This window comes from Polypterus senegalus, chromosome 5 (assembly GCF_016835505.1).
Source record: "Polypterus senegalus isolate Bchr_013 chromosome 5, ASM1683550v1, whole genome shotgun sequence".
In the NCBI taxonomy this organism is placed as follows: Eukaryota; Metazoa; Chordata; class Cladistia; order Polypteriformes; family Polypteridae; genus Polypterus; species Polypterus senegalus.
The window spans coordinates 52,832,708-52,857,090 of NC_053158.1; the positions used below are offsets into that span (position 1 = coordinate 52,832,708).

The 24,383-nt window shown below is 36.6% G+C and overlaps 1 protein-coding gene across 1 annotated transcript in view; it reads right to left on the reverse strand.

The window, feature by feature from the left end:
* Positions 1-24,046, reverse strand: part of tram1 (translocation associated membrane protein 1) — a 45,471-nt gene extending 21,425 nt beyond the window's left edge. Inside the window, exons 1-4 of the mRNA XM_039754636.1 lie at positions 23,801-24,046; positions 5,385-5,448; positions 1,813-1,934; positions 1,561-1,677 (exon numbers count right to left, since the gene is read on the reverse strand). Coding sequence (XP_039610570.1) covers positions 1,561-1,677; positions 1,813-1,934; positions 5,385-5,448; positions 23,801-23,923 — 426 coding nt within the window. The 5' untranslated portion in view covers positions 23,924-24,046. The remainder of the gene's footprint in view (positions 1-1,560; positions 1,678-1,812; positions 1,935-5,384; positions 5,449-23,800) is intronic.
* Between the last annotated feature and the right edge of the window lie 337 nt (positions 24,047-24,383).

Below are 24,383 nucleotides of genomic sequence, written 5' to 3' on the forward strand. Positions count from 1 at the left end.
AGTAGTAATCACGATATAACAAACTCTGAATGAAGCAATGGTTTTTACAAAATACCACCTCCACGATTTCAGGTCCACCTTCCCTGCCCTGGGTAATTCACTGGAATTAGCTGAAATGTGTTACTTTAGAATCAACATGCTTCATGCATACTATGGGCTTGAGAAGTATGTTGTATTGCATTCTTGGGGTTAACTGAAGGTAATTTTTGGCAGGTACCTCCTTAATAATACCTTTCACAATTGCTATGTGTGTCAGCCAAACCCTCTATGTTACAAGATATCAAACTGACTGCAACTGGTGAAAAATGCATGTAGTGACTACATTACAGTGAAAAATAAGGGGGCTTCACCTAAGGGCTTAACACACTATATAGAGCACTTATTATGCTAATATTGAGCCACTGTATTTCACATGTCAAAGTACAAATTTATAAATATAAACTCATTTTTGGTAAAGATGGATATACTGTAATTTTGATACAACAGGGTCAGGTTAGTTCTACTAAACCTTTACTCTCAGGTATTACATTTATTTCTTTTTAAACACTTTAAGGTGGGGTCTCTCCCTAATATGTTTAAGCAGGCTCAGGCCACTTCTATTTGGGTTTGTTTCTTGCTTAGAGGTGATGGATGATGACATACTCCCTTTTTTGCTGTTATATCTCCTCTTCCCAATCTACTATTCTGTCTTTCAGTACATAACTATGTCAAAATAAGGTTATGATATTTAGGGGTGAAACTTATTAGTTCAGATCAAAATTAGACTTGAGTTTTGTAAAATACACATCTTAATTAAATCTCTCATTAAAAGTAAACCTCTTACCACCACACACACACACACACACACACACACACAAACAGAATGAAAGAGCAGAAGTAAACCTTTAACAAAATAATGAAGGAAATTGTTCTCAAATTTTCTAAAACAGCAGCAGTTATTTTAGAACCTAAGGATGGGGGGGAAAAAAAAAAAAGACATAACACCAAGACTTTCTAACGACAAGATAGCTGACTGTGCAGTCTATACTGGGATTATAACTTTCTTCTTGAATTGCATTACTAATAGAGATCAGCACTGTAAAGTACTCTTATGACTGAACCAAAAAAAAAAAAAAAAAAAGACCTTCAAGCATTTAAATTCAGTGTGTAAGATAGCCAGTTACATTTGCTGTAGCCTGCTGCTTTAAGTTGCTGATACTATTTGTTGTATCTTAGCTGCTTTAAATACGAAGAAAAATGACCTAAAACCTCATTAAGTGACTGTAAGGCTCAGCATCCGGTTAGCAGTATTTTCACAGCTCTCTTCTTAAAATTAAACAATATTTAGTTACAAAATTCAGTGATAATGTAACTTAGTTGTTTACCGATATATTTTTCATTATATAATTTCAACCTCCTTTACTTTATTACTTATAATGCAGGTGGGTCAAATAGGCCGGTGACTAATAAAATGTGATGCTACTGTGAAGGTGATGATACAGCAATTGTATGGAGCATGTAACTGAGAAAACCTATAATTTGTAATTAAAAAAAAAAAGAATTTAAACAAATTATACTTACGGACATGAGAAGGCTCATACCCCAGATGCACGAAAATAAATAAAAGGCACTTAGTTGTCCTGATTCATTAAATTTGCTGTGCTTGGTTTTGGATAAATGCATTTTCCTGTTGATTTTCTTTTAAGAGAAAAGAATAAGAAAACAGATGTGAAAAACATTAATGCCATTTTTAGGATGTAGAGGAAATTGGATGATGTTGTTCAGGACACAAATCAAAAGGAATTAAGTATGCCTATTGAGTTCTTAACTTACATCAAGCACATACTCCTGGATGACAGCATGCATTATAATAGCCACCAGCATGTAAAAGAAAGCTGTGGCCAGATCTTTCACTCCATGTTGAAAATAGTTCATTGTTATTTCTTCTGGTCCCTCTATAAAAAAAAAAAAAAACAAAACAAAAAAAAAAACACACAACAGAAAATGAGGTTTTATTTTCTGCATGCACATGCTGTAGGTATTGCACTAACCAAGAGAAGAAAACTAAAAAGACTGTCTAAAGAGCATTTTGCTATATATACTCTGTTTTATACTGTATAATTTGGTCTCCTGGAAATCTGAAAAACAAAACACAGATCATATATAAAACATAAGAGAAAGCACAGAAAAAATTATCAGTGATACTAAAAGTATTAACAGAAATCAAGGTTGAATTATATTTTCAATTTCATCGTGTTTTTTTATTTATTTATTTTTTAATATATTTCAATATTTTGATTTTTTTCACTCTGTGTTGACGTATCCTGCGGTCATGTGCTATCAGAGAGATGGGAAATTCAAATTTCCAAGTCAGGAATGTTACATGAATGAAGTTGGAGCTCTGACCAGACAATTCAGAGAGAGAATAAAGCTACCCGAATTTTCCAAGTTGTGATGCAACACTGACCTTTCACCTCAATCAATTGTTTAAAACACAATTTGATTAGCCAGAAGTATCATTTTTGCGGTTGAATTACATTTGGATAGATGCAACGGACCTTTAATAAAGTTTAGTTTGCTGTTTATTTTTACAAAACAAATTGTTTAAGTACTTTTTACTTGAAGAGCAAGTGACTGTGACCTCACATTTCTCCCAAAAATCCAACTGTCATCTCACATTAAAGTGGAAAGGTGAAACGTTACAAGTCAAGATCTCCACGATAGTATGTGGAATTTGCATTGCAGTACCAATACGGTCAGGCTCCTTTATCAGTGGCACATACAGCTTAAGTGCTTTGTACCTTTCTATATAAGTTGGTCATCCTAATGACTTGTCAGTCAATCACCTTCGTTCATCTTAGACAGTTCAAACATACGCTTTACCCCTCATTCTAAATTCACTTCAACAAACAGGTAGTGATCACAAGATTTCACTGTCATTTCAAATTACATATCTGAACTCCATGAGCACCAGATATATTGAATAAAAGCAGAGAATGCTACTGTGCTAGCTTTTCTACTAAATGTTGAGTCTGCCGTGATAAAGATTAAGCTTTATTGCATCTCCCGCAGAAGAAAAAAGTATACAGCACAGCTAGGAAATCCACATCTTTGCATACAAATCTAAGCATGCAGAGTCAGTATGTACATCTGTCCCTTATATCATATTCAAAACCCACTGTACAACAACCAGCAAGAGAAAAGCTCAAATTAAAATGTGGCTAAAAACCTCAAATGTTAAACCACAGATGACCCTGCCTCCGACATAAGACTTCACAACAGACGTGTACGTGTGAATATGTATAGCATAGTTATAACAGTCTGTGGTTGCCTAGTCACAACATACTTGTGTCCCAACATTTAAAAATATACATAGTGTTTGGCAACAAGCACAGACCACAGTTTTGCTATGGTATAAAAATGTTACTAATTTTTTCATTCATGTTTTCAGGCAAGCTACTTTTCCTTTTTTGTGATTTTGCAACGAGTGTCCAGTGGCTGTTAAAACAGGGGGTTTTGCTTTTAGCCAACGGAACTTTGGACATGTGAAACACACAGTAAGGCTGACCAATCAGAAGCCTCCTCAATCAGTTCCACTGTCATTTGTTTCAGGTTAGTGGCCTAGTGGAGTGTCTGCTTTTGAAAATGACAGAATAACCGAATCTGTCATTTACTGTACCATGTCAATAGGAGTACAGAGGAAAGTGAAGTTGGTGACTTGATACACAAATAAAATCTGAATCTGTCATTTGGCAGTACTTTGGATTTGATCACTGAGATACTGATCTAACATTGATCAATCGCACATTGGTATTGTACAAAACATGCATAACTGAAGTTGCTTTGTTGTGTGGAAACACAAGTAATTTATAACTGCATCACAGACACCACATAGAACTCTACAATGAATGCACTGCAAAAAGGGAAACACAAGATAAGCTGCCTGTAGCCTTAAATCCCAGCAATACCAATGTGTTTATAAGTAGTATGCCATTTTAGCAAACATTGAGAACACATAAGATCACAGACACTGACACATATTACTTAGCAGAAGACATGCTGCCCTTATATGCTGACTGCAGAGATGGTTCTGAAACTAGCCAACAAACTCAACAAGCGATACAAGATGCTTTTGTGCAGTTACTTTGTACACCCCTGAACTGTACACAAAGTGCAAAGTTAATGCTGAATCTGACATAAAGAAACTACAATTTTATTAAACAACCTCAGACCTATGGTCAACATGATAGTCATATATACTTTATTACCTTAGGACTAGCACAGATGTTGATATTTTTACTGCACGGTGTATATACAATACTATTATTACAACAATACAAACAAGATTTAACTATAAATATCATGTACTTATTAATTTAGGAGGATTTCTATACTCCGTCTCCCATCCACCTTAATAAAAGGATAAGTGTCTATATGGTTGGTTAGTAATAAAATGTATTGCATTTGTCATCCGAATGGATGGTGCATCATAAACATCAAGACTGCTTTTACAAATCCCATACTAAATGGCATAAATCAGAGACCTATGCACTGCAAGATGCACTGAAGTCATGAATGTTGAGGTCTACGTTGATTTCTCAGATTTCAACTCGGGTAGCACACCTGGTTTACTAGGTAATTTATTAAAAGATGATGCATGCATTAGTGGGGTTGGTTTGGCATTGAATCATGTGACTGACAAGAATGAGAAGCATCTTGATTACGATAAGTAAATAAGTGTGCTTGTAATCTAGATGCTGAGTCACATGATTCATTGTCAAACTACCCCCACAAATGCATACATCATCTAGTAAAGTAGCTGGGCTACCTGGGTTGAAATCTAAGTAATCAATGTAGACTTCAACATGGGACCAGAGTTGCCTCAAAAGCTTGCACATTGTAATCTTTTTAGTTAGCCAATAAAAGGTGTAATTTTACTTGACTTCTTATTACATCAGTAATGGCTAACACAATAAACCACCCTTGTACTATGTGGTATTTGAAAAGGAACCTCTTTTTAGTATGCAATTCTGACTTCTGCATTAAGTTTATTATGCTGACTTGAAATTGTAAAAATATTATTTTATTCATCATAAAGAACAAATTTCTTGTGAAGTTTTGGAAGGCAACACTAAGGCTGTAAAAAAGGTATATTTTTCAAAGATGTTCTCTCAAAATGAAGCTATAAATACCACATTAATGAAACAAAAGGCTTAGAAAATATGTACATATAACACAGATGAATAAGAAAATGTGACATAACTATAGTATATTTCCTAGCTGACACTATCACTGATCGTCACTGCTTGAATGACAAAAAAAAAAAAAAAAGGTTTACTTGCTGAATCACACACCAAAAATAGTTTTCATAGGTTTATGCTTGTAAAACATATTACACCACTTACCATTTGTTGTAATGGTGACATTATACTGGACTGTAACAAACAACACTGCAACCTTGGCTGTGACCTAATTAAAAAAAAAAAGAAAAGAAAATGCAGTTACGTGCAAAATGCAGCAGGATAGTCTGAGAAATAAGATACTGATCTTCAACTCTTAAGACAGAGCTTATTATAACACATGCAGTATTAAGCTGGAGGGAGGAGTGAGATGTGACACATAACCTGCTTGAGTGCTTCACAAGACAACCAATAAACAGCACTCATCTAGTGACTTCAATACTTTAGGCCCATCCTGCTAGAACTGGTTTGTTTGGGTGGGCTCACTGTGCTCCTCCTGAATGGTCCAGCACAGTCAATATCTGCTACAGCGCCAGCTCAACAGTTTCTTTTACCATGAACAGACAACTCATCATATTTCTCAGCAGCACACAATTTACCATTTAATAAAGATCAGCAACGTTGAATAGAAGCCTGTAGTTACTTAGTAAATGTAATTTCTCTTATAGAGCATTCTTCAAAGAGCACACCATCACAAGAGGTCTTTTCAAAGTAGCATTCCTTAGACTAATTGAAAGCAGCAAGCTTCTTATATTCATTGAAAAAATATCAGAACCATTTAAGGGACTAACCCAAAAAGTTCCAAACAAACCATCAAAGACACTCTGCAGATTAAGGCCAGTTCATACTATTCACATATGCAGAAAGACATTTAGAGCACACAGACAAAATTATTTGACAACATACTTCCAAATTTTTATGTCTGCATGGACTGTGTATGTGCTGCAAATAACACACACACACACGCTATGTAACTCTCAAACAGAAACGTGCATATTCAATGGTAACCATTTGCTCGATTGTACATTAAACTGTTTTTACTTCATGTATTTGGGTACCCTTTGGGGGGTTTGGAATGGAGTCCTTCACAAAACTTACGCCATACAAAAACATCTGCCCCAGATTTAGTTGGTTAGTTGCTTTAAAACATATCAGCCTGTATTTTATTTAAATAAATGAGCCTCCTTCTCACTTTATACTCAAACCCTTTTTGCAGCTTAAATGGAGGGAAAAAGCTTTTAAATGTTCCAGCATTTTGTTGGAGATAACTTAAAAACACCCATTCAGGAGTCATGGAAGGCTGGAGCCTATCTGGCAACACTGGCCGAGGAACTGTATCAATTACCAGCAACAATGCACAAACCCACACTAGGCCCTGTGTGGCATCCCTAAATAATGTAATATTCAAGTATTTAGGGACTGTGGGAGAAAGCCCAGAGTATATAAAGAAAAATGCATACAAACAAGGACCATGTCTTGGATATGAATCCATGATGTTGAGCAGTGGTAACCATGTTACCTTTCAGTATACTAAAACAAAAACAGCTAAGGCGGGGGTTTAGGGGTGTGTGTGTGGAACAAAGCGTGAAAATAAAAAACCAGGCTGCTGATTATGTATACTGATCAACAATGCATTTTCATTTGCACAAATAAACAATACATGCCACAAGAGCAATTTATGCGGTTAGCCCATTAAAGAATAAGTTTGGTATTTTTCAAGTTAAAATTTGTTCACAATCATGGTATATATTTATTTGACACACAAAGCTGTGCTCTAAACTGAAGTATTTGTATACATTTAAAAAATACTTTGTGTTTGCAGCTTACAATGGAGATGAAGGGTACCAGCTTTCAAATATATACAGGTATATAAAAAAATCTTCCACATTTATGATGCATCCTTGTAATAAAAAGAAAATAGAAATTATTTTATCACAGGTTCTCAGAAATATTTATCTTGAGGTAAGAATACATTTACATTATGGGTTGAGTTTAGATGTACTGTAAATAAGGAATATAATCAGCATGAAAACAGTGTCTGAAGCTGATGAAAATGGTTCAAAATGTGCATATTCATATATATATATATATATATATATATATATATATATATATATATATATATATATATATATATATATATATATATATATATATATATATATAAAAAGTTTCTACTGCCTTCCTTGTGGTGATCGTGCTACCTTAAAGTTATGGCTTTCTGCACTTAGTTTGGATGTGGCCACTCTAGTGGAAGACGGGCTGAAAGTAAACCGGAGGGTCTGCAGCATTCATTTCTCAATGGGTGACTATTTGCAGCTGAAGAGGAAAACAAAGTGTTCCTGATTTCTCATTACTGAAGCCAACTTCAATTCCTAACATACTTCAGGTGAATCATTTCACTGCAGCTGCAAGTGAAGTGGGTTGTAGAGGCACAGAGTTTTAACAATGGAAATATTTACTAGCAAACCGAATACCGTGTAGATGATTAGCTCTTATGTTGGGCAGCAACAATCATTGCAGGTGACACTTCATGGATCTAGCGACATGGGTTTAAATCATGTGCCTGGTTGCTGTCCATATGGAGTCTGCACATTCTCCCAGACTTTGAGTGTTATCTCTAATAAACAGACAAAGCTACAAAGATAATAAAGATAATTTCAAATAGCAATTCCAGGTTAGTGTGAATGGGATTGTGCATAAGTGGAAGTGTGTCAGTCATTCCTGTGATGGGCTGGTGCATATTTCTTGCCTTTCACACAGTGGTGCAGAAGGCAAGACTACTGGCAATATTAGGTAAAGAGCTGGTTTACTTCTAAAATGGATGAATCTCACAAAATAGTTTACTTTTTTTTTTTTTTTTAAATTCCTTTCTAAAGTGTTGTGGAAACACAGTTTTGCAATATTTGCACAATTTCAAGATGTAGATTAATATACAGTAACATTCCTGCCTTGAAAAATGGATGTTATTTGTCAAATTTACGCTTTTTTCCCCAAGTTTAGACCCTAGTACCCCTCAGCCTCATTGTAAATTGCAAGAACAGACAAGGTATTTAAAATTTACAAAAAATGCTTCACTTTATAACACAATTTTATGTAGCTAATTAATATATAATTGTGAAGATAAAACTTTTAAAAAATCAGTTATCCTATAAATTGCAGTTTTCTGTAATTTACTCCTCTTTTAAATGTTTAAAGCCAGCAGTCCATGTGCTGTGTTAATCTGTCATGTCTGGCTAAACCCCACACTTATTTTTATTCATTTCTTAATGGCTGAAATGGATGAGAGATCACAAACATTTTAAAATGGAAGAAAACCCAAGTTGACAAAAGTGTGCAATACAATTTATTTTTGATTAACAAGCACTGAGTAACTGATTCAAAAGCATCTTATGACAGTTTTGAAAAATGTAGTTTTTGGATTAACTAAATCTGAACACATTTATTATTGGCATGATGTGGTGATCACCCCTAAATACTCCTATTTAATATACTGTAAATGATTTAAACATGTTGATCATAAAGATTTCCTTGCACAACAGCTCTCTGTTCACACACCTTAACTTGTGAGAGCACTGTACTTCTAAGCAGAGATGGCAACACACTTCTCTGAATAATTTTTCTGGATGTGGTTTTGTGACAGCTGGCAGTGTTGCACCATATACAGGCAGATTCTGTTTTATACACTCCCTTCTCATTTCACTTATTCATTTCTCCCTAGTCTGAAGAAATCTCAATTATGTTACCTACCACTGTACACAGCAAAAAAAAAAAAAAACCAAAACTTATTGTTTTTCTTTACTGAACTCTTTAGTAAAAGGCAAAACAAAATAAATTAAAAAAATTACAAAATGAACTGTTACCTTAAACTGGGTTAAGCAGACCTAACAGTATTTTGTTACATAATGAACACCAAAAACACAAATAAAAACAAACACTACAAATCTGACAGATGTAAATGAATGGGGCAAATACACCAATAAAATAACTGATCGTGTAACATGCAAGTTCTATATACTGCCAATGTCTTCTGAAATATGTTGTTTTTACAACTGCCAGCAGGCAGGGTGTTCAGAAAGGCCTACACCATGTGTCACAGTCCTTTAGTGACAAATTAAAGGTGGATATCCTCTCCCATTCTCTGCCAACTGATCAAACAATTCTTTCACAGCAAGTTCTTGTTTAACTGAACACTGTTAGGCAACTTTTGTCTGGTAGTGTACCTTCCTTTCTGCTCTCTACCAGGCTGCTACATTTGTTTTGAAAGGTGCTGGCTATACATTAAACTCCTGTCAGCACCCCCTACCCCACCACGTATGCATAAGCACAGAACTGTCTTTCAGTTTGTCATTTGTGGAAAGCATGAGTGAACTAGATACCAAAAAAAAAATCACTTGTATTGAACTCCTTCTTAATAGATAAGAGTAGCTTGGAGTCATTAATGATAAATGTTATCTGCAAGTATGAAATTAAAGAGACATTATACTATACTGTAGATCTCAAAGCATACAGGCATAGTCGTTACTGCTGTTGCCTTACAGTTACAAAGCTCTGGGACAAATTCTGCATTCTTAATTTCTTAAAGAATATTCACAGTACTCTAGTTTAATCCCACATCATAAAGTCCTGAATTTAAGGATTATAACCAGGTTACTAGGTGTGTGGCCTGGTTGGCAAAGTGGAAAAGTAAAAAATAAGTACAAATAATATTACCAAACTCAATTACCCTTGAATGTGTTTTATTTGATAGACTGTTAGTGAAGGAAAGCTTTTTTTGCCTACATTTTTGTGTTTTCTTCTTTTTGTGCAACAAATAATTCAAGTGACAATATGGCTACTCAGAGTGTGTTATGGGGCCATATAGCAAGGGAACTGCGTCCAAAAAAAAAAACACAACAACCCAAATAAGTAGGTGGTTCTACATTATCTATCACATCACAACATGTGTGGAATCTATTTGCCTGTCGATAGATTTCATGCCACTTGACAGTTTGAAACTTCAACTCTGCTGGATTTGTATGGGCATTGTTTTTTTTTTTTAACATTTGAAAAGTGTTTAGACTAAATAAGATCAGTGATCTCCAAGGACGCCGACATGAGCTGTGGGGTTACAATCATTAACTCCAACCATAATGCACATCAAGGGAAAAATTGACAGTTACAATATATACAAAAATCCTAACATTATGCAGCTTCTAATACAAGCGAGAAAGCTGTGGTTTAATAGTGTGAGATTACACTTGTGACACCATATTGCAATAAATAACTTGAGACAATATGGCCCCACTATAACAACAAGTCCAATACTTACTTTAAGAGAAAAATTAAACATAAATGACAAGTATCAAACTTTTATGGCTGAAAAGCAAACATGCAGAGCATCTTAATCTGAATGATGTGCCTTTTTCTGTTAATATATCTCAGTGTACTATTTATTCCAATTTGTTCAAACCTGGAGAAGTGCCTGCTGTTTCGGAATAGCAAGTCTATACGTCATATTTTAAAAACCTGACATACTAAGAAATACCTGTGTGCTAGATTTCAAGTCTGTGGCTTAAAAAACAAAGTTGCAGATAAACAACAATAAAAAGGGGATTGTGCTTTAAATACTGAGATCTTTTGTAAATGAGAGAGTGGGTTTATGTGGCTAGATAGGTCCTGGCTTCCTGCAATCCTAAACTGGATTGAATGGATTTGAAAATTGGTGAATGGAAGCAGACAACATGGCATTGTCAAATAACAGGAGTGGATAAACAGCATAGGAAGAGCTTTCAAAACAAACAATCCTCAACTAAGTAATTCACTTACTTCGACTAACTTTGAAATAGAGCAAGGACTAATTAAGCTTGTAAGTCAGAAAAAACATTTTTTTACCTACTTTATACTGCTGAAGCCACCACCCCAGTCTATTAAAAGGAGGAAACTGATATCATGACTGAAAAAAGTAAAACTACCTACAACACACATTGGTCAGAACTCTTCAAAATGAACATTATAATTGTTCACACTACAAAAATAGTCTTCAGGTTTAAAAAAATAAAATAAAATGTGTGAATGATGCCGAAAAGGTCAAGGAAAAATTACAGCTCTAGAAGATTAACCTATCAGATCTGTCTGAAATGAGAAAGTTGAACGTGCAGAGATAAAGAAAAATGAATCACAACATAGCAGACATTTGTTGAGTGTGTGCCATGTGAAAGACATAAGTTTACTTTTAGTGTTGCAACACTGAAATGAAAATGTGCAACGCCCACTTTTACTACCAAACAACTGTTTTAACTAGATACTGTAGACAGACTGACTGACTGACTTAATAGCAGATGGTCAATAAGGTTACTGAATGTTTGTTTTGTTTTTACGTTACAAAAATTCATTTAACTTTCTTCAATAACTTTGGTTTGCATTACAGTTGCTAATATGAAACCCATCCATATATTCATACAACTAATTTGTCTCATGTCAGAATATTTTTGACAAAGTGGTTAAGGATGAGTTTGGATTATGTATTACAAACAGGTCTCATTTCATTTATTTTATGCAAGATAGCATTATACATCCAATTAAAATTGTGCTGGTCATTACAGAGATGCTCATGGTATTCCCAGTACATCAATTCAACTTTACCCTCTTCATGTTGATTGTTTTTTCTCTGGGTCATTTTTGGTTGTATCACTAATTTGTTCTCATCCTAAAATGGCATTTTAGGTTCTGTGGTATTATTCAGTTTGATTTTCTTGAATAGTGCCATTTAGAGCTCAGAATGTTTACTTGTAGGACTACAGTATAATTCGATAGCAGTAAGCTGCTAAACTTTACAATATTTAAATACATAAGCAGAAAATGTAACTTAAAAACAGTAAAACAAAATTGAGGCTATGTCCACACTACTATGTTTTTATTTTTACACAGTGATTCAAAACAAACATTTTTCTGTCCACACCAGAATTTTCACATTTACGCTAAAATGACAAAAAAAAAAAAAAGGATTATGTAGCTGTTTATCCATACCGAACATGCAACACATCGGCAGAAACAGGAAGAAGTAGTGCCTCTGTAAATGAGTGGTTACACTGCTGGCCACAGGATTTAGAACAAAACCATAGCAAACAGTAAATTATTTGCTTTTTGAGCATGTATGCAGCAATCAAACCGTGAAAAATACAAGTTATGTGCATACAGGTAAACAACACAACAAGTGCCATGGAAAGCAACTTTTATATGCTCGCTTTGTTGGGACTATGGTTTTTCTTCTGTGATGGGAGAGCAGTCAAGGAATAAGATGTTGTAAAGAGCAGGATTTAATCAGGGAAGGGCCATATAATATGAACAAACCCATCACAGCATGATTAAAGCCTGCGCTTTCAAAACTGTACATTTTCACCTAACTACTAAAACGTTGATCCAGCACTTTCAGAAATCTACAGCGTTTTCAATTTTGAGGAAAATCACCACTGTAATGTGGATAAAAGGCAAAAATTGAGACTAATTTCTGATTCACTTCAATGAAAATGTAGTATAGTGTGGAACTTAGACTAAATCTCAGTAAATTAACTCTTTGAGGGCTGAATATTTTTTCCAGTTTTCTGAAAAGCACACAAAGCAATGGTTTCACACATAAATCAACATAAATTGTCTTTTGCTGCATGTCGTGGCTGCTGTCGGTGCTGTTCGGCATCTCTACGACCCACAGGAATACGCGACAAGCCGGCTGCCTTTGAGCAGCAGTCTGATGCAATCTGGTTTGTACCTCTTGTCATCGTAAGAGACAGTTCTCCCAGGTGCATTAGCTATACGGACATGTTCAGCACCACGATCAGCTGATGCTGGTCCCTCACTTTCGATCTCCAGATCACTTGCATCAAAATCTGACAGCTCAGCGATAGGATATGCAAAACGTCGTCCACAGAGTACCTTTTGATTTGCGCATTCGCTTTGGTCTCTCGCCAGATGTCGATGCCAATTGAGGGGTTGTTTGCTCTTCGCTACTCATGCATGCGCAGGAAATCTCGGTCAAATCAACGAAGCTAACTTTAAAGAGAGTCGAACTAAAATATAACGGCAAGTTTTGTCACAGTTTACAGCTAATTACTGTCCTCTACCCCTGAATTTCGAAAAAAGTCGACATCCGCCCTGAAAGAGTTAAACAGAACAGGCATATAGAAGGTCTACATTAAAATAATAACTGGCGTATGCCCAGTTGAGAACAAAATAGAGAAAAATCAGAAACTCCAGGTAATATCATAGGAAAAAACACCACTTGGGGTCCATGGACAGCTAAGATATTGCTTTTATCTTTCTTAATTATGACATATGTATACACCTGGGTCAGCTCCTTGTGTCCTGACTTTTCTTACAATGTATTGACTATTACTCCAACTAAATTTCTGAATGATGTTACATTTGACTTGTGGCTAACATCTCAATCTTGATCTTGAATAAAATGGCTAAAAATACTTCACAACGTGCAGGTTATCTGATAATTTTTTTAACACAGGAGAAATTTTCTGCTGCTGGCCTTTCCCCAAACATCACAACATCCAAGTTCAAAGCCTGCTGTCAGAAATTTCCCATTTTCGTAATGTCTCTGATCATTTGAACTTTGTGATGTTCAGAAATGGCCCAGCATTGAAAACTATCTATCATCTTTCATTGACAGATGTACAGTACCCAACCTGTGACCCTGCTGATGGAAGAATCTAAATAATTTGCAGCAAGCATTCTGTAAATAAATCGGTATGGATCACCGTACATAAAATTAAACTCGGGAGGATAGTAAACCATACTGCTGCATTCTCATGCTACCAGTCAGATGAAATAGGAGTTTCCCAGCAACAAATCTGGAGAAATCAGTGTTACTCAAACTCTCCACCTCTCACCTTAGTTAATAATAGAAAGAAAGAAAAAAAAAAAAAAAAAGATCAGGCAGAAATGGTCAAATTGTATTTTATTTATAGGAAAATGTTGACCCTATCTTCAATTGCTTTTTGTGTGGTCCATATAGCAAATGAACAGTGACAGTGCATTTCGCCGCAAAATCCTATCAGACATTCACACGAATGCTATGAAGTGAGAAGGTAAAAGCTCATGAGTGAACTCCAAAAAAATCTCATAGCACTTGAATGCAGTAAATGTGTGGCAGTATTAGTAATAATACATTTATTTGTATGCGTCTTTCTAAACACTCAAGGACACCGAACAATAGACAAAACACAGATTATATACAAAAGTAAAATACAAGTTAAAATCAGACAGAGAAATTGCAATCAGAGAAAAAGCAGTCTTAAACAAATGAGTTTTAAGTTTAGATTTGAAAAGTGAAAATGATTCAATATGTCTAAGCTCAGATGGTAGTGAGTTGCAGAGCAACTGAATGCTCTGCTCCTCATAGTGGTAAGATGGACGAAGGGGACAGTCAAGTGGATGGAGGAAGAGGATCTAAGGGTAAAGGAGGGAATGGCACCGTGGAGGAGGTCAGACAGATCTGGAGGGACAAGGTTGTGGATAGCCTTAAATGTGCTGTAAATAATTTAGCAGAAAAACAATGACGATTGTCAAGATGGAAGGTGTGCACTGACTGGTAAAAACAATAAAGCTTTCAATTGTTAAACCTATTTTAGAAGCAAAATGTTCTGTCTAAAGGAACTCTCTCAGCAGCTTCAAGTGCTGACCCATATTATCCTGCGCCCTAGTGATTACTGTGTCACTATTTTTCCCTTCTGTTTGAGAAGATATAATGTAAGGGATGTCCGATGAAGCAGGGATATGTGGTGGAGTACTGGGATCAGACGTTTATTTACAGAGGATTCAGATAGTACTCAGTCCCATTCTGTGTTGTACATTTAATTTTAAACTGATAAATTTGCCACTGTTGCCAATCATTCTGCACTCAATAACCCATACTGACAAAGTGAAAACGTGTTTTCAGATAAATTTATTACAAAAAAATCAAAAACTGAAATCTCTGATTTAGTATTCAGACCCTTTGTTCTGGCACTTCAGAATGTGGTCAGGTGTATCCTGCTTGCTTCATTTATCTTTAACATATGCCCAGAACATGATTAGACATACTGTAGTTTAAAAAAGCACAAACCTGTGTATGTATCAGGACAAAAACCAAGCCATAAAGTCCACGAGACTCTGTGAAGACTGCCACAAAGTAATTGTGAGTAGGCATAGCCCAGGGCAAGTGTATAAAACCATTTCTAAAGCTTTGAAATTGCACAGTGGTTTCAATACTTGCACAGTGGAAAAAAATTTTAATCCACCAGGACTCTTTCTAGAGTTCTTAGCAACTAGGCAAGAAGGGTCTTGGTCAGGGAGTTGACCAAGAACTCACTGATCATTCTAGCAGAGCTTCAGAAATCGTCTGCAGAGATAGGTGAACCTGCTAGAAGGACAACAATCTCAGCAGCAATCCATCAATCAGATGCTTAAGGTAGTGTAAATACACAGAAGACACTATTGAGCAAAAGGCACATCACAGTGCACTTGGAGACTGCCAAAACAGCTCTTAAAAGACTCTAGTCTGATGAGACAAAGATTGAACTCAGTGGGCAAAACGTCAAGTGCAGCTCATCAATTGTATGGTACATTCATACAGTTAAACACTGGGGTGCTTATCAGTGGCAGGGACCGGGACACTGGTTACAATGAAAGGAAGGATAAAAACAGCTAAATACAGAGAGGTCCCTTTAAGAAAAATTACTGAAGAGTACACATGACCTCAGACTGGGACAAGAGTAATCTGAAGTATACAGCCCAGCACTCCAGACAAATTCACCTCCAGAAGCCAATGGCTCCTAAAAGAAAAAAAAAAATTAGGAGCCTCAAACTTTGATTTAGGTGCCAAATAATAAAATGTGTAAAATATGGATCTTCCAATCTCTTCCCTTCCTGCCTCCATGAATGTGTGCCTAATTCTTTTCCTTCTGTGCAGTGCATCCATACCTCGTGCATTTGTACTCATCTAAATGATTTAGGTAACTGAATATCATTATAATTTAATATAATGTACAATCATTATTTTGCTCCGGATTCGAGTCTGTGCATCCAGTGTAATTTGGTCTTCTTTTACCCTTGTTTGAAATGAGCTAGCATTTGACACAGGGCTCAATAAAAAACTGCTCAAGTGATGGGCCTTCAGTCCGATTATGACTAAATCCTCCAAGGCTAAGACACCGAGTGAGTTTAACACTTTTGATTTTATTTTGCTGTATGCTAAAAAGTCACATTCACACTGAGCTGCTAAAATTGGCACAACAAACTTGATCTCAGCAAGATGTAGAATATTGTGGATAACTGACATTCAGAAAGACTTCCCACAAACTGTTATAAGACTTGTTTGAGAATTTGCCTTTAACCAGATTTGCAATATCCAATCCGTTTGCACAGCACTGACATCACATGTGTTCTTCAAGACTTCTTCTTGATACCAGTTAATTAAAAAGCGTCAGTCTCATTTTCTAAAAAAATGAGATTAAATCGTCTGGCTATGAATTATCATAGAAGACTGAGAAACAAATGATTGCAGATGCAAGCAAGCTTCCTTGCTATGTATTACTCCTCATATTTTCAAACTGGCTTTCCAGTTCCTTGACTATAGCCTCTACTGTTTTCTCAACATGGTCTGTCTGACATTGCCTTGATTGTGAGAACACCAAATCAAAGAATCCTTCTGAAGTGTAACACTTAACTTTGAGATTTCCTCAAACAAGTCATGGATAAAGTGACAAAATGCCACAAAAGGCAATTTCTTCATTTTCTGTGAAATGTGCTTTGCTTCCACATTAATGTCAGTGTTTTTTGAGCTTGTAGCCAGGTGTTCCATAGCACATATCTGTACTGTATGATCAGAGTGCAGAAAAACAAAAGTTCAAAGTAAATGTGGGACAACCAATGCTGAATCATCGTCATCACTGCTGAAGATGTGTGTATAGAATAGTCTAATTGCACACTGATCACTCTCCACTCACAGTTGCTTTTGGGGTTGGTACGTTTTCCATATCAGCTGTAGTAAGTCACAGACTTTTTCAATCATTAGCTGTCCAGTGTTCATCTTGAAAGCAGATGACTGGGGGTCACTCATTTTTAAAGCAAATACCTAGCTAAGGAACTCTCTCTTTGAATGAATGAGACAGAGGAGCACAATAGACATGAAGGCGATATAGAAGACTTCCTTCAATCTTTTCAAGTCATTTTTGGACAATTTTATAATTCCAGTATTTATCATGCAAACAGCAGGCAGGAGGCACACATTTTACGGCTCTGCTCCAGCTGAGAAAAAAAGTGTCCCTTCCAGTGAATAGGACAAAAGGGCACAGTGAAGAAAAAAAAAAAAGTGGCAAAAGACTTCCTAGAATCTTTTTAAATATGTTTAGCTCAATTTTAGCTGTCCAGTGTTCATTTTGTAAACAGAGGAGCATTTCAACGACAAAGACATTGTATACCATTTTAACCAGCCACTGTTCATTTTGAATGGGGCACAGCAGATAGACTACCATTTTAAAAGTTTTTAAAAAACATTTGATCATTTTTTTTTTTTTTTATCTGCTGTGATCAACGGTGCATGTAATACAAGAAAAAGAGTTTTATAGGATAATGCTACCTAGTATTAAAATGAGACCTTGACCAAATTTAAAGGGATGATCATGACAGGCAAGGCATTTTCTTTAATAGAACTATTTCACTCACATGGATTTAATCACTCATGTGACAGAGGTGAAATTTGAATTGCACAACAAAGCCTTCCCCATGGAGACTTTTCTTCTAACCACACACACACACAGAAAAAACTACCTGAGTAAATATTTAAGGGCAAGGGAACAGACATAGCATGAAAGTGGATTAGTACATTTAACGATATATCTTTTACATGTCTTTGTACAGAGTTACTGGGTGTCAAGTAAGGAATTATTAATTAGAATTATTACTATTATTAATATTTCACTGAATGTTTTTCCCTGTTTGTTTGCTGATAAGCTCCCACTGAAAAGTTTATTGGTAACAGAACAGTGTACATGCCAAAACAACTGAAGAAACAGCTGGTAAGTGGCATTCTTCGATACCATTTTAACAAAGTTTACTGTACAACATCACTCAAGGAGCATCCCAGTAAAACAACAACATATAATACACCTGCAACTTTAAAATGCAGACTCCATGACATCACTGTGTGTGACGAAACAGTGGTGAGGTGGCTGCGCATGCATGTTTACCGATGGACAAGCCAGCATTTTACACACAGCTTGCATTAAATCAAAAGAGATACAGTGTGCAAAGATGCACGAAAATGTGACAATCATCAGATCAGAAAAGGCAATGAATTCCAAAGGGCATAGCTTCATAATAGGGGACCTACATGATGCGCAGATGTATTTATAATATTTGTCTCGTATTCCATGTATTTTAATGATCTGTTGCATATTCAGCTGTTCATTCATCATTTTGGCAGAATCGTAACCAGCCTCGCCTTGAAATTTACAATTTGGGATTCACTGCCACAGTAAACAGCTAGGAAAACGTATTTCTCCATCCGGCAATCAAACCTATCCTAGACACGTCAAGAATCTAGTAGCCTTTAGTAGAATTCTGTTCACAGATCTCCAATGGGGAATCTCAACCTGTACCAACACTTGTGTAAATAGCACATCCGCTCAACAATAAAAAGGCCATTACAATATTATTAGTTTAAAGTTTCAATAATTTCATTCAGCACTGGCAAACTAAGCAGAAATAATTGCCATAGTGCAATTTTGGTTGCATTTGTGACCATTTTAGTTGCAGCCAAGACAATTCTGGAGTCCCTGGATGTCCTTGAGTGGCCCAGTCAAACCCCAGGCTTTGACCCCATTAAAGACCTGAAGATACTTTTACTTTCACCTACCTCAGCCTCAAGCAGAGGATATACAGGTTATCAGCTAACAGGAACAATACTGAAAACATTTTTTTAAACTTAACTTTCTCCTTTTTTTAAAAGACTTTTTCCTCTTTCCACATTGATTTAGGATATGTAAAGAGCATGTTATAGTGGCAGTGACAATATACTATGTTTCAAAGTTAAATACGAACAAATGACAAAGGTCAAAAACCACAATTTGATTGGAAAAAGTTAGATAACCCACCAATATTTTTCTGAGCAGACAGAAAAAAATGCGGTCCAACATATACACAGAAATTAAATTGCCACCCACTCTACTTCCTGCAAAGGGTGAAAACCACTGTAAAAACCTAAAGATTCCTAGTATTACAAGTAAAAATCTATTCATAGTTTCCTCCTCAGTTTCAGGGCTGAATAAAATAAAAAACACACCGCATTCACAACTTATTGTGACCCTGAATTGGATTAAGGCGGGTTAGAAAAATGGATGATGCAAGAACCAGTGTCTTCTTACAAATGTGAAAATAAAGTGCGTTTTGAAATGGACTGCGCACACATGATAGTAACTGTAGAAGTATCGTGCATGGAAATGCAGCAAGGCTCCTATTTACTTGGAAGCAATAATCTTACTAATGCAGTATTTAGTGTATATAAGAGATTGTTCATTTTTACTAGCACTGATCATTACGTTTGACGACTCCAGGCCATGGTCAGTTCTTCTGAAAAATGACAATCTGGATTTCACCACACATAAAATTATACTTAACCAACTGGCTGGCACCGGGCACATTATATTTGAAGATATCTAGCAGCAGTAAAGCTCACAGATTATTTAAAAAAAAAAAGACTGTGAATTTTATGAAGGCCACAGCATAAGAAAAAAAAAAATTAACCCTGGATGGGCCTTCAGTGTGTCTGGAAAACCGACATAACCACACACAAATCAGAAACCAGTGCAGTCCTCAGGTATGCCTTTTGGACGTTGGAAGAAAAGACATACTGCCAGTAACCACTCTAGGAGGATGCATACTTAGTTAATATAATTCCACACTTCCAAAAATAATACTGCAATGGTGATTTGCACTTAACAGTTGTAAAGGGAGATTTTAGTGCCAGTCTAGGTCGTCTGGAGAAGAAAGAATATGGTAGCAAGTCCAATTGAAAGTCAGCAGCATCATGGTCCGAGTCTCACCTGTACCCTACTTTGTAAATCTTCATCATATTTGTTTCACATACAAAAATATATGCAGAAGAATAATCAACGCTACATAAGCAATACCAAAAATGAACTGTTCATTGCCAAAAAATAAGAAAAAAATGTCCCATATTGTTCTAATAATTTTAAGATATTCACACTATTCAGTCTTTATTTCTAATCATTTAAATATTAAGATGTATACTTAACCACATTTTACATTATTGTATCATCTGGAAGCATAACATCTTTGGATTTCCTTTTAAAATTTGTATTGTTATCTTCCATATTCTCTAACTTTAACCGATTACTTTACCACTGTCCCTTAACTCTTTGAGGACTGAATATTTTTTTCGAAAAAACAGTTTCTGAAAAGCAATGGCTTTATACAGAAGTCAACATAAAACGTCTGTTGGTGCATGCTACACAATCACAGTCGCAATGCACTGCAATCTGGTTTCTACCTCTTACCATTGTTAAGTGGCAGTCCTCTTGGCAAAAATTACTGTAGGCGTGTCAGCTACATGATTAGCTGGGGACCAGTCAGCTGAAGCTGGAACCTCACATTTGTTTTCAATCACTTGTTCCAAAACCGGAGTCCGGCAAGTCATAGTCCAGTTCAGAGATAATAGGCAAAACTTCGTCCATGGAGTATTTTGCATTACGCATTCGCTTTGATCTCTTGCCATTATGTCAGTGCCATTTTTGCTCTTGTTTGCACCTTATTACTCACACAAGCGCATAAAATATCGGTCAAACTAATGAAGCTAACTTTCCTTCTAGTATAGAGAGTCCAACTAAAACATAACGGTTGGTTTTGCTGCAGTTTACAGTTGATTACCACCGTCAACTCCTTGTTTTGACAAAAGTCGACATCAGCCCTGAAAGAGTTAAGAAATCAGAACTGCTGCCACCTCTATCCATTTAGTACTGTTCTTTATTATTTCAGAAGTTTTGTTACTTCTGCAGTTATTTAGATGGATGTTTAAAATGATCAGTTTAGCTCATAAATACATTCACAATTTATCACGTTTATCCATGCATTTATCTAATCGGCCCATCATTTGTCAGTGGTTTAATGCACAGTATCATGCAAATGAAGGTCAGAAGCTTCAGGTAATTTTCACAATAAACAACCAGAACAGAGAAACAAAATGTGATCTCAGTGATTTTGACGATTTTTGAAACGGCTGATCTCCTTGAATTTTCTACACACACAACAGTCCCTAGAGTTTACTCGGAATGGTATGAAAAATGAAAGGCAGAAATGCCTTGCTGATAAGAGAGGTCAGAGTAGAATGGCCAGACTGGTTCCAGCGGCAGAATGGCTCCAGTACCTCAGATAACCACTTTACAACTGTGGTGAGAAGGAAGGCATTTCAGAATGCACAACATGTTAAACCTTGAGGCAGATGTGGTCTTCTGCTGCTGTAGCCTATCGACCAAGACAGACTCCTGTCAGCCAAGAACAGAAAGCTGAGACTGCATTGGACACAGACTCAACAAAACTAGACAGGTGAAGACTGGACCAACATAACTTGGACTGTTGAAACTCGATTTCTGTTGAGGCACACAGATGTTAGGGTTAGAATTTGCTGCCAACTGCATAAATGTGTGTCAAAAGTCCAGCCTGGCAATAGTGGTGTAATGGTGTGGGGGAAAGTTTTCTTGACACACTTTGGGCCCATTACTACCACTTTAATAATCGCATGAATGCCGTGACATATTTAAGTACTGTTGTTGACCATGTGCATCCCTTAATGGGCACAATTTACCCATCTATTGAATGGCTACTTCCAGCATGATAGCGCATCATGTCACAAAGCAAAACTCATCTCAACCATGTTTCAAAAACATGACAATGACTTCAGTGTTCTTCTGTGGCCTTCCCAGTCACTGGAATTGAATTCCACTGAACACTTTTGGATGTGGTAGAATGGGAAATATGGTGCATGAATGTGCAGCTGACAAATCTGCAGAAATTGTGTGAAGCATTAACGTCACCATGGACCTGAATCTCAAAGGAAAGTTTTCAAAATCGTATGGAATCCATGCCACAAAGAATTACGACTATTTTGAGAACAAAAAACAGGTCCTTCCCAACATTATAGCATAGTGTTCCAAAAATTTGCTCAGTAAGTGTACATAATTAATATTCTATAAATACTGTACATATATACACATATCATACAAACATACACACTATCATGAAAAGAGAAATGTTTTAAATAATATTAAAACCTACTTGTTTATCATTAAAGTGTAAAGTGGGAACGTTCTTTTAACTTTTTGGCCTAGCACAACTCTAATAAATGCATTACTCTGATATCATGTACTGTAATGAGCATTTTAAAATTTTTTTCAAAAAAAAAAAAAAAATTGCGAAAACTACGTAACAACTATACGGAGCTTCACAACCCAATAAAGGATTACGGTGAGAAGTAAAACGTTCAGTGCTTATTATTGACAGGTCTTCAAGTGTTTAGATCCTCTCCCCCCATAATTTTACAAACGTTCTTTTTTTCCATAATTTTGCAAACAGCTGTCTAGCTTCAGCAACTTTTTTAATCGACCTCTATTAAACAAAATAACAGTTGATTAGTTAAACAAACACATGACATCTGCTGCCCAACTGAAAAGATACGCGTAATCAATAAACACTGCTGTTTTGAGTTTAACTTGACATGTACACGTCAGCCTGTTTTCAGGCAAGAAGGGCCAAGTTGCAAGGAAGTCTCCTCTTTCGTCTGCGCAAACTCGTGAGCTGCGCAGTTCTGCTTTCCTAACTCAATCTACAGAAACGCACCCTTGACTCGGCGCGCTTATCCCGAGGCTCTTGGGAGATGTAGTACTTTCTACTTAGAACGTGCACCTAATCGCTTTAGGCTTTCAAAGCGGCCAAACTGCGAGTCCCCAAATGCACCTCGCGCAAGGAAATCAATAGCCTTCAAACGTTGATTGACCAAGCTTTGCGGGGGGTTAGCGTACCTTTCTAAAAACGCTACTTTCTTTACTGTTAATGCTGGGCAAAATTCTTATTTTGAGCCGTCGGTTGTTTGATTTATGTACATCCCCGAATCGAACGCAACTTATAATTACAAAGGCACAGATGATGGTAACCTTCCTAGCTGGCGTGTAAATGCCACGTATCACTCAGTCGGAGAAACAAAACGTTCAACAGGACACCGTTGATGGGCTGCTTTTCAGAGTTCGCATAATATCACCAACACACATAATGCGACACTTCTTTCCCGAACCGAAAAGTTCAGCTTCAGCGTGTTCCTAAGCGCGTCTCACGTTACAACTTTTGCTTTACGATGACACAAAAAGATACTAACGGGTTGCCGATGATTAGCTGCTCACAGGCGGAAAAAGTTCCGCCACCTGCACTGCGCGTTTAAAGAAAAAAAGTTGTTCGAGCGCCAGTTTCTTTCGTTTGCAAAAATCGACAGCACCAACATCACTCTAATTTCAAACATGTTCAACAAATAATACACAAGTTTCCCTTACCTCAAACATTAATCCAAGAAGAAAGACCATAGCGACGCAAGAAACAATGTCGGCGTGGTTTTGGATGATAAACTCGTGGCTTAAAACCGGAGGGTTCTTGTTACTTTTCTTGCGGAATCCCATGTTTGCAGAAGTTTCGGCTCGAGAGAGCAGAGCTGCGATCTTACTGAAGCCGGCGGGGGGCTGGAAAGAGGAACACGTCCGCACTAGCGCTTCTATCACGAGGTGCAGCGCCGCCAGAGAGAGCGGCCCTCTGGGCGAGAGGGGTGGAACTGCAGCCGAACGCGCTGTTCACCAATCACAGCGCGTCCATCGACCATGGCGTACACGGAAGTCTAAAGTAAGCCGATGTGGCCACAAGAGCTAACGTGGATTTCCAGCAGTGATGCTTAAAGGTAGATAACTTCAAAGGCTATTTAAATGTGTTTCCGTCTCCGTTCTTACCAGGAAAATGGAAAGAAGTGTATAGGAGTTGAAAGGAGAAGGTGCATAGAGGACAGCGTTAGTTCATATACCGTTTTTTTCTTAAAGTTTGCATATTCCTTTTAACATTTCCAAGAAATTCGTATTTAATAAATAAAGA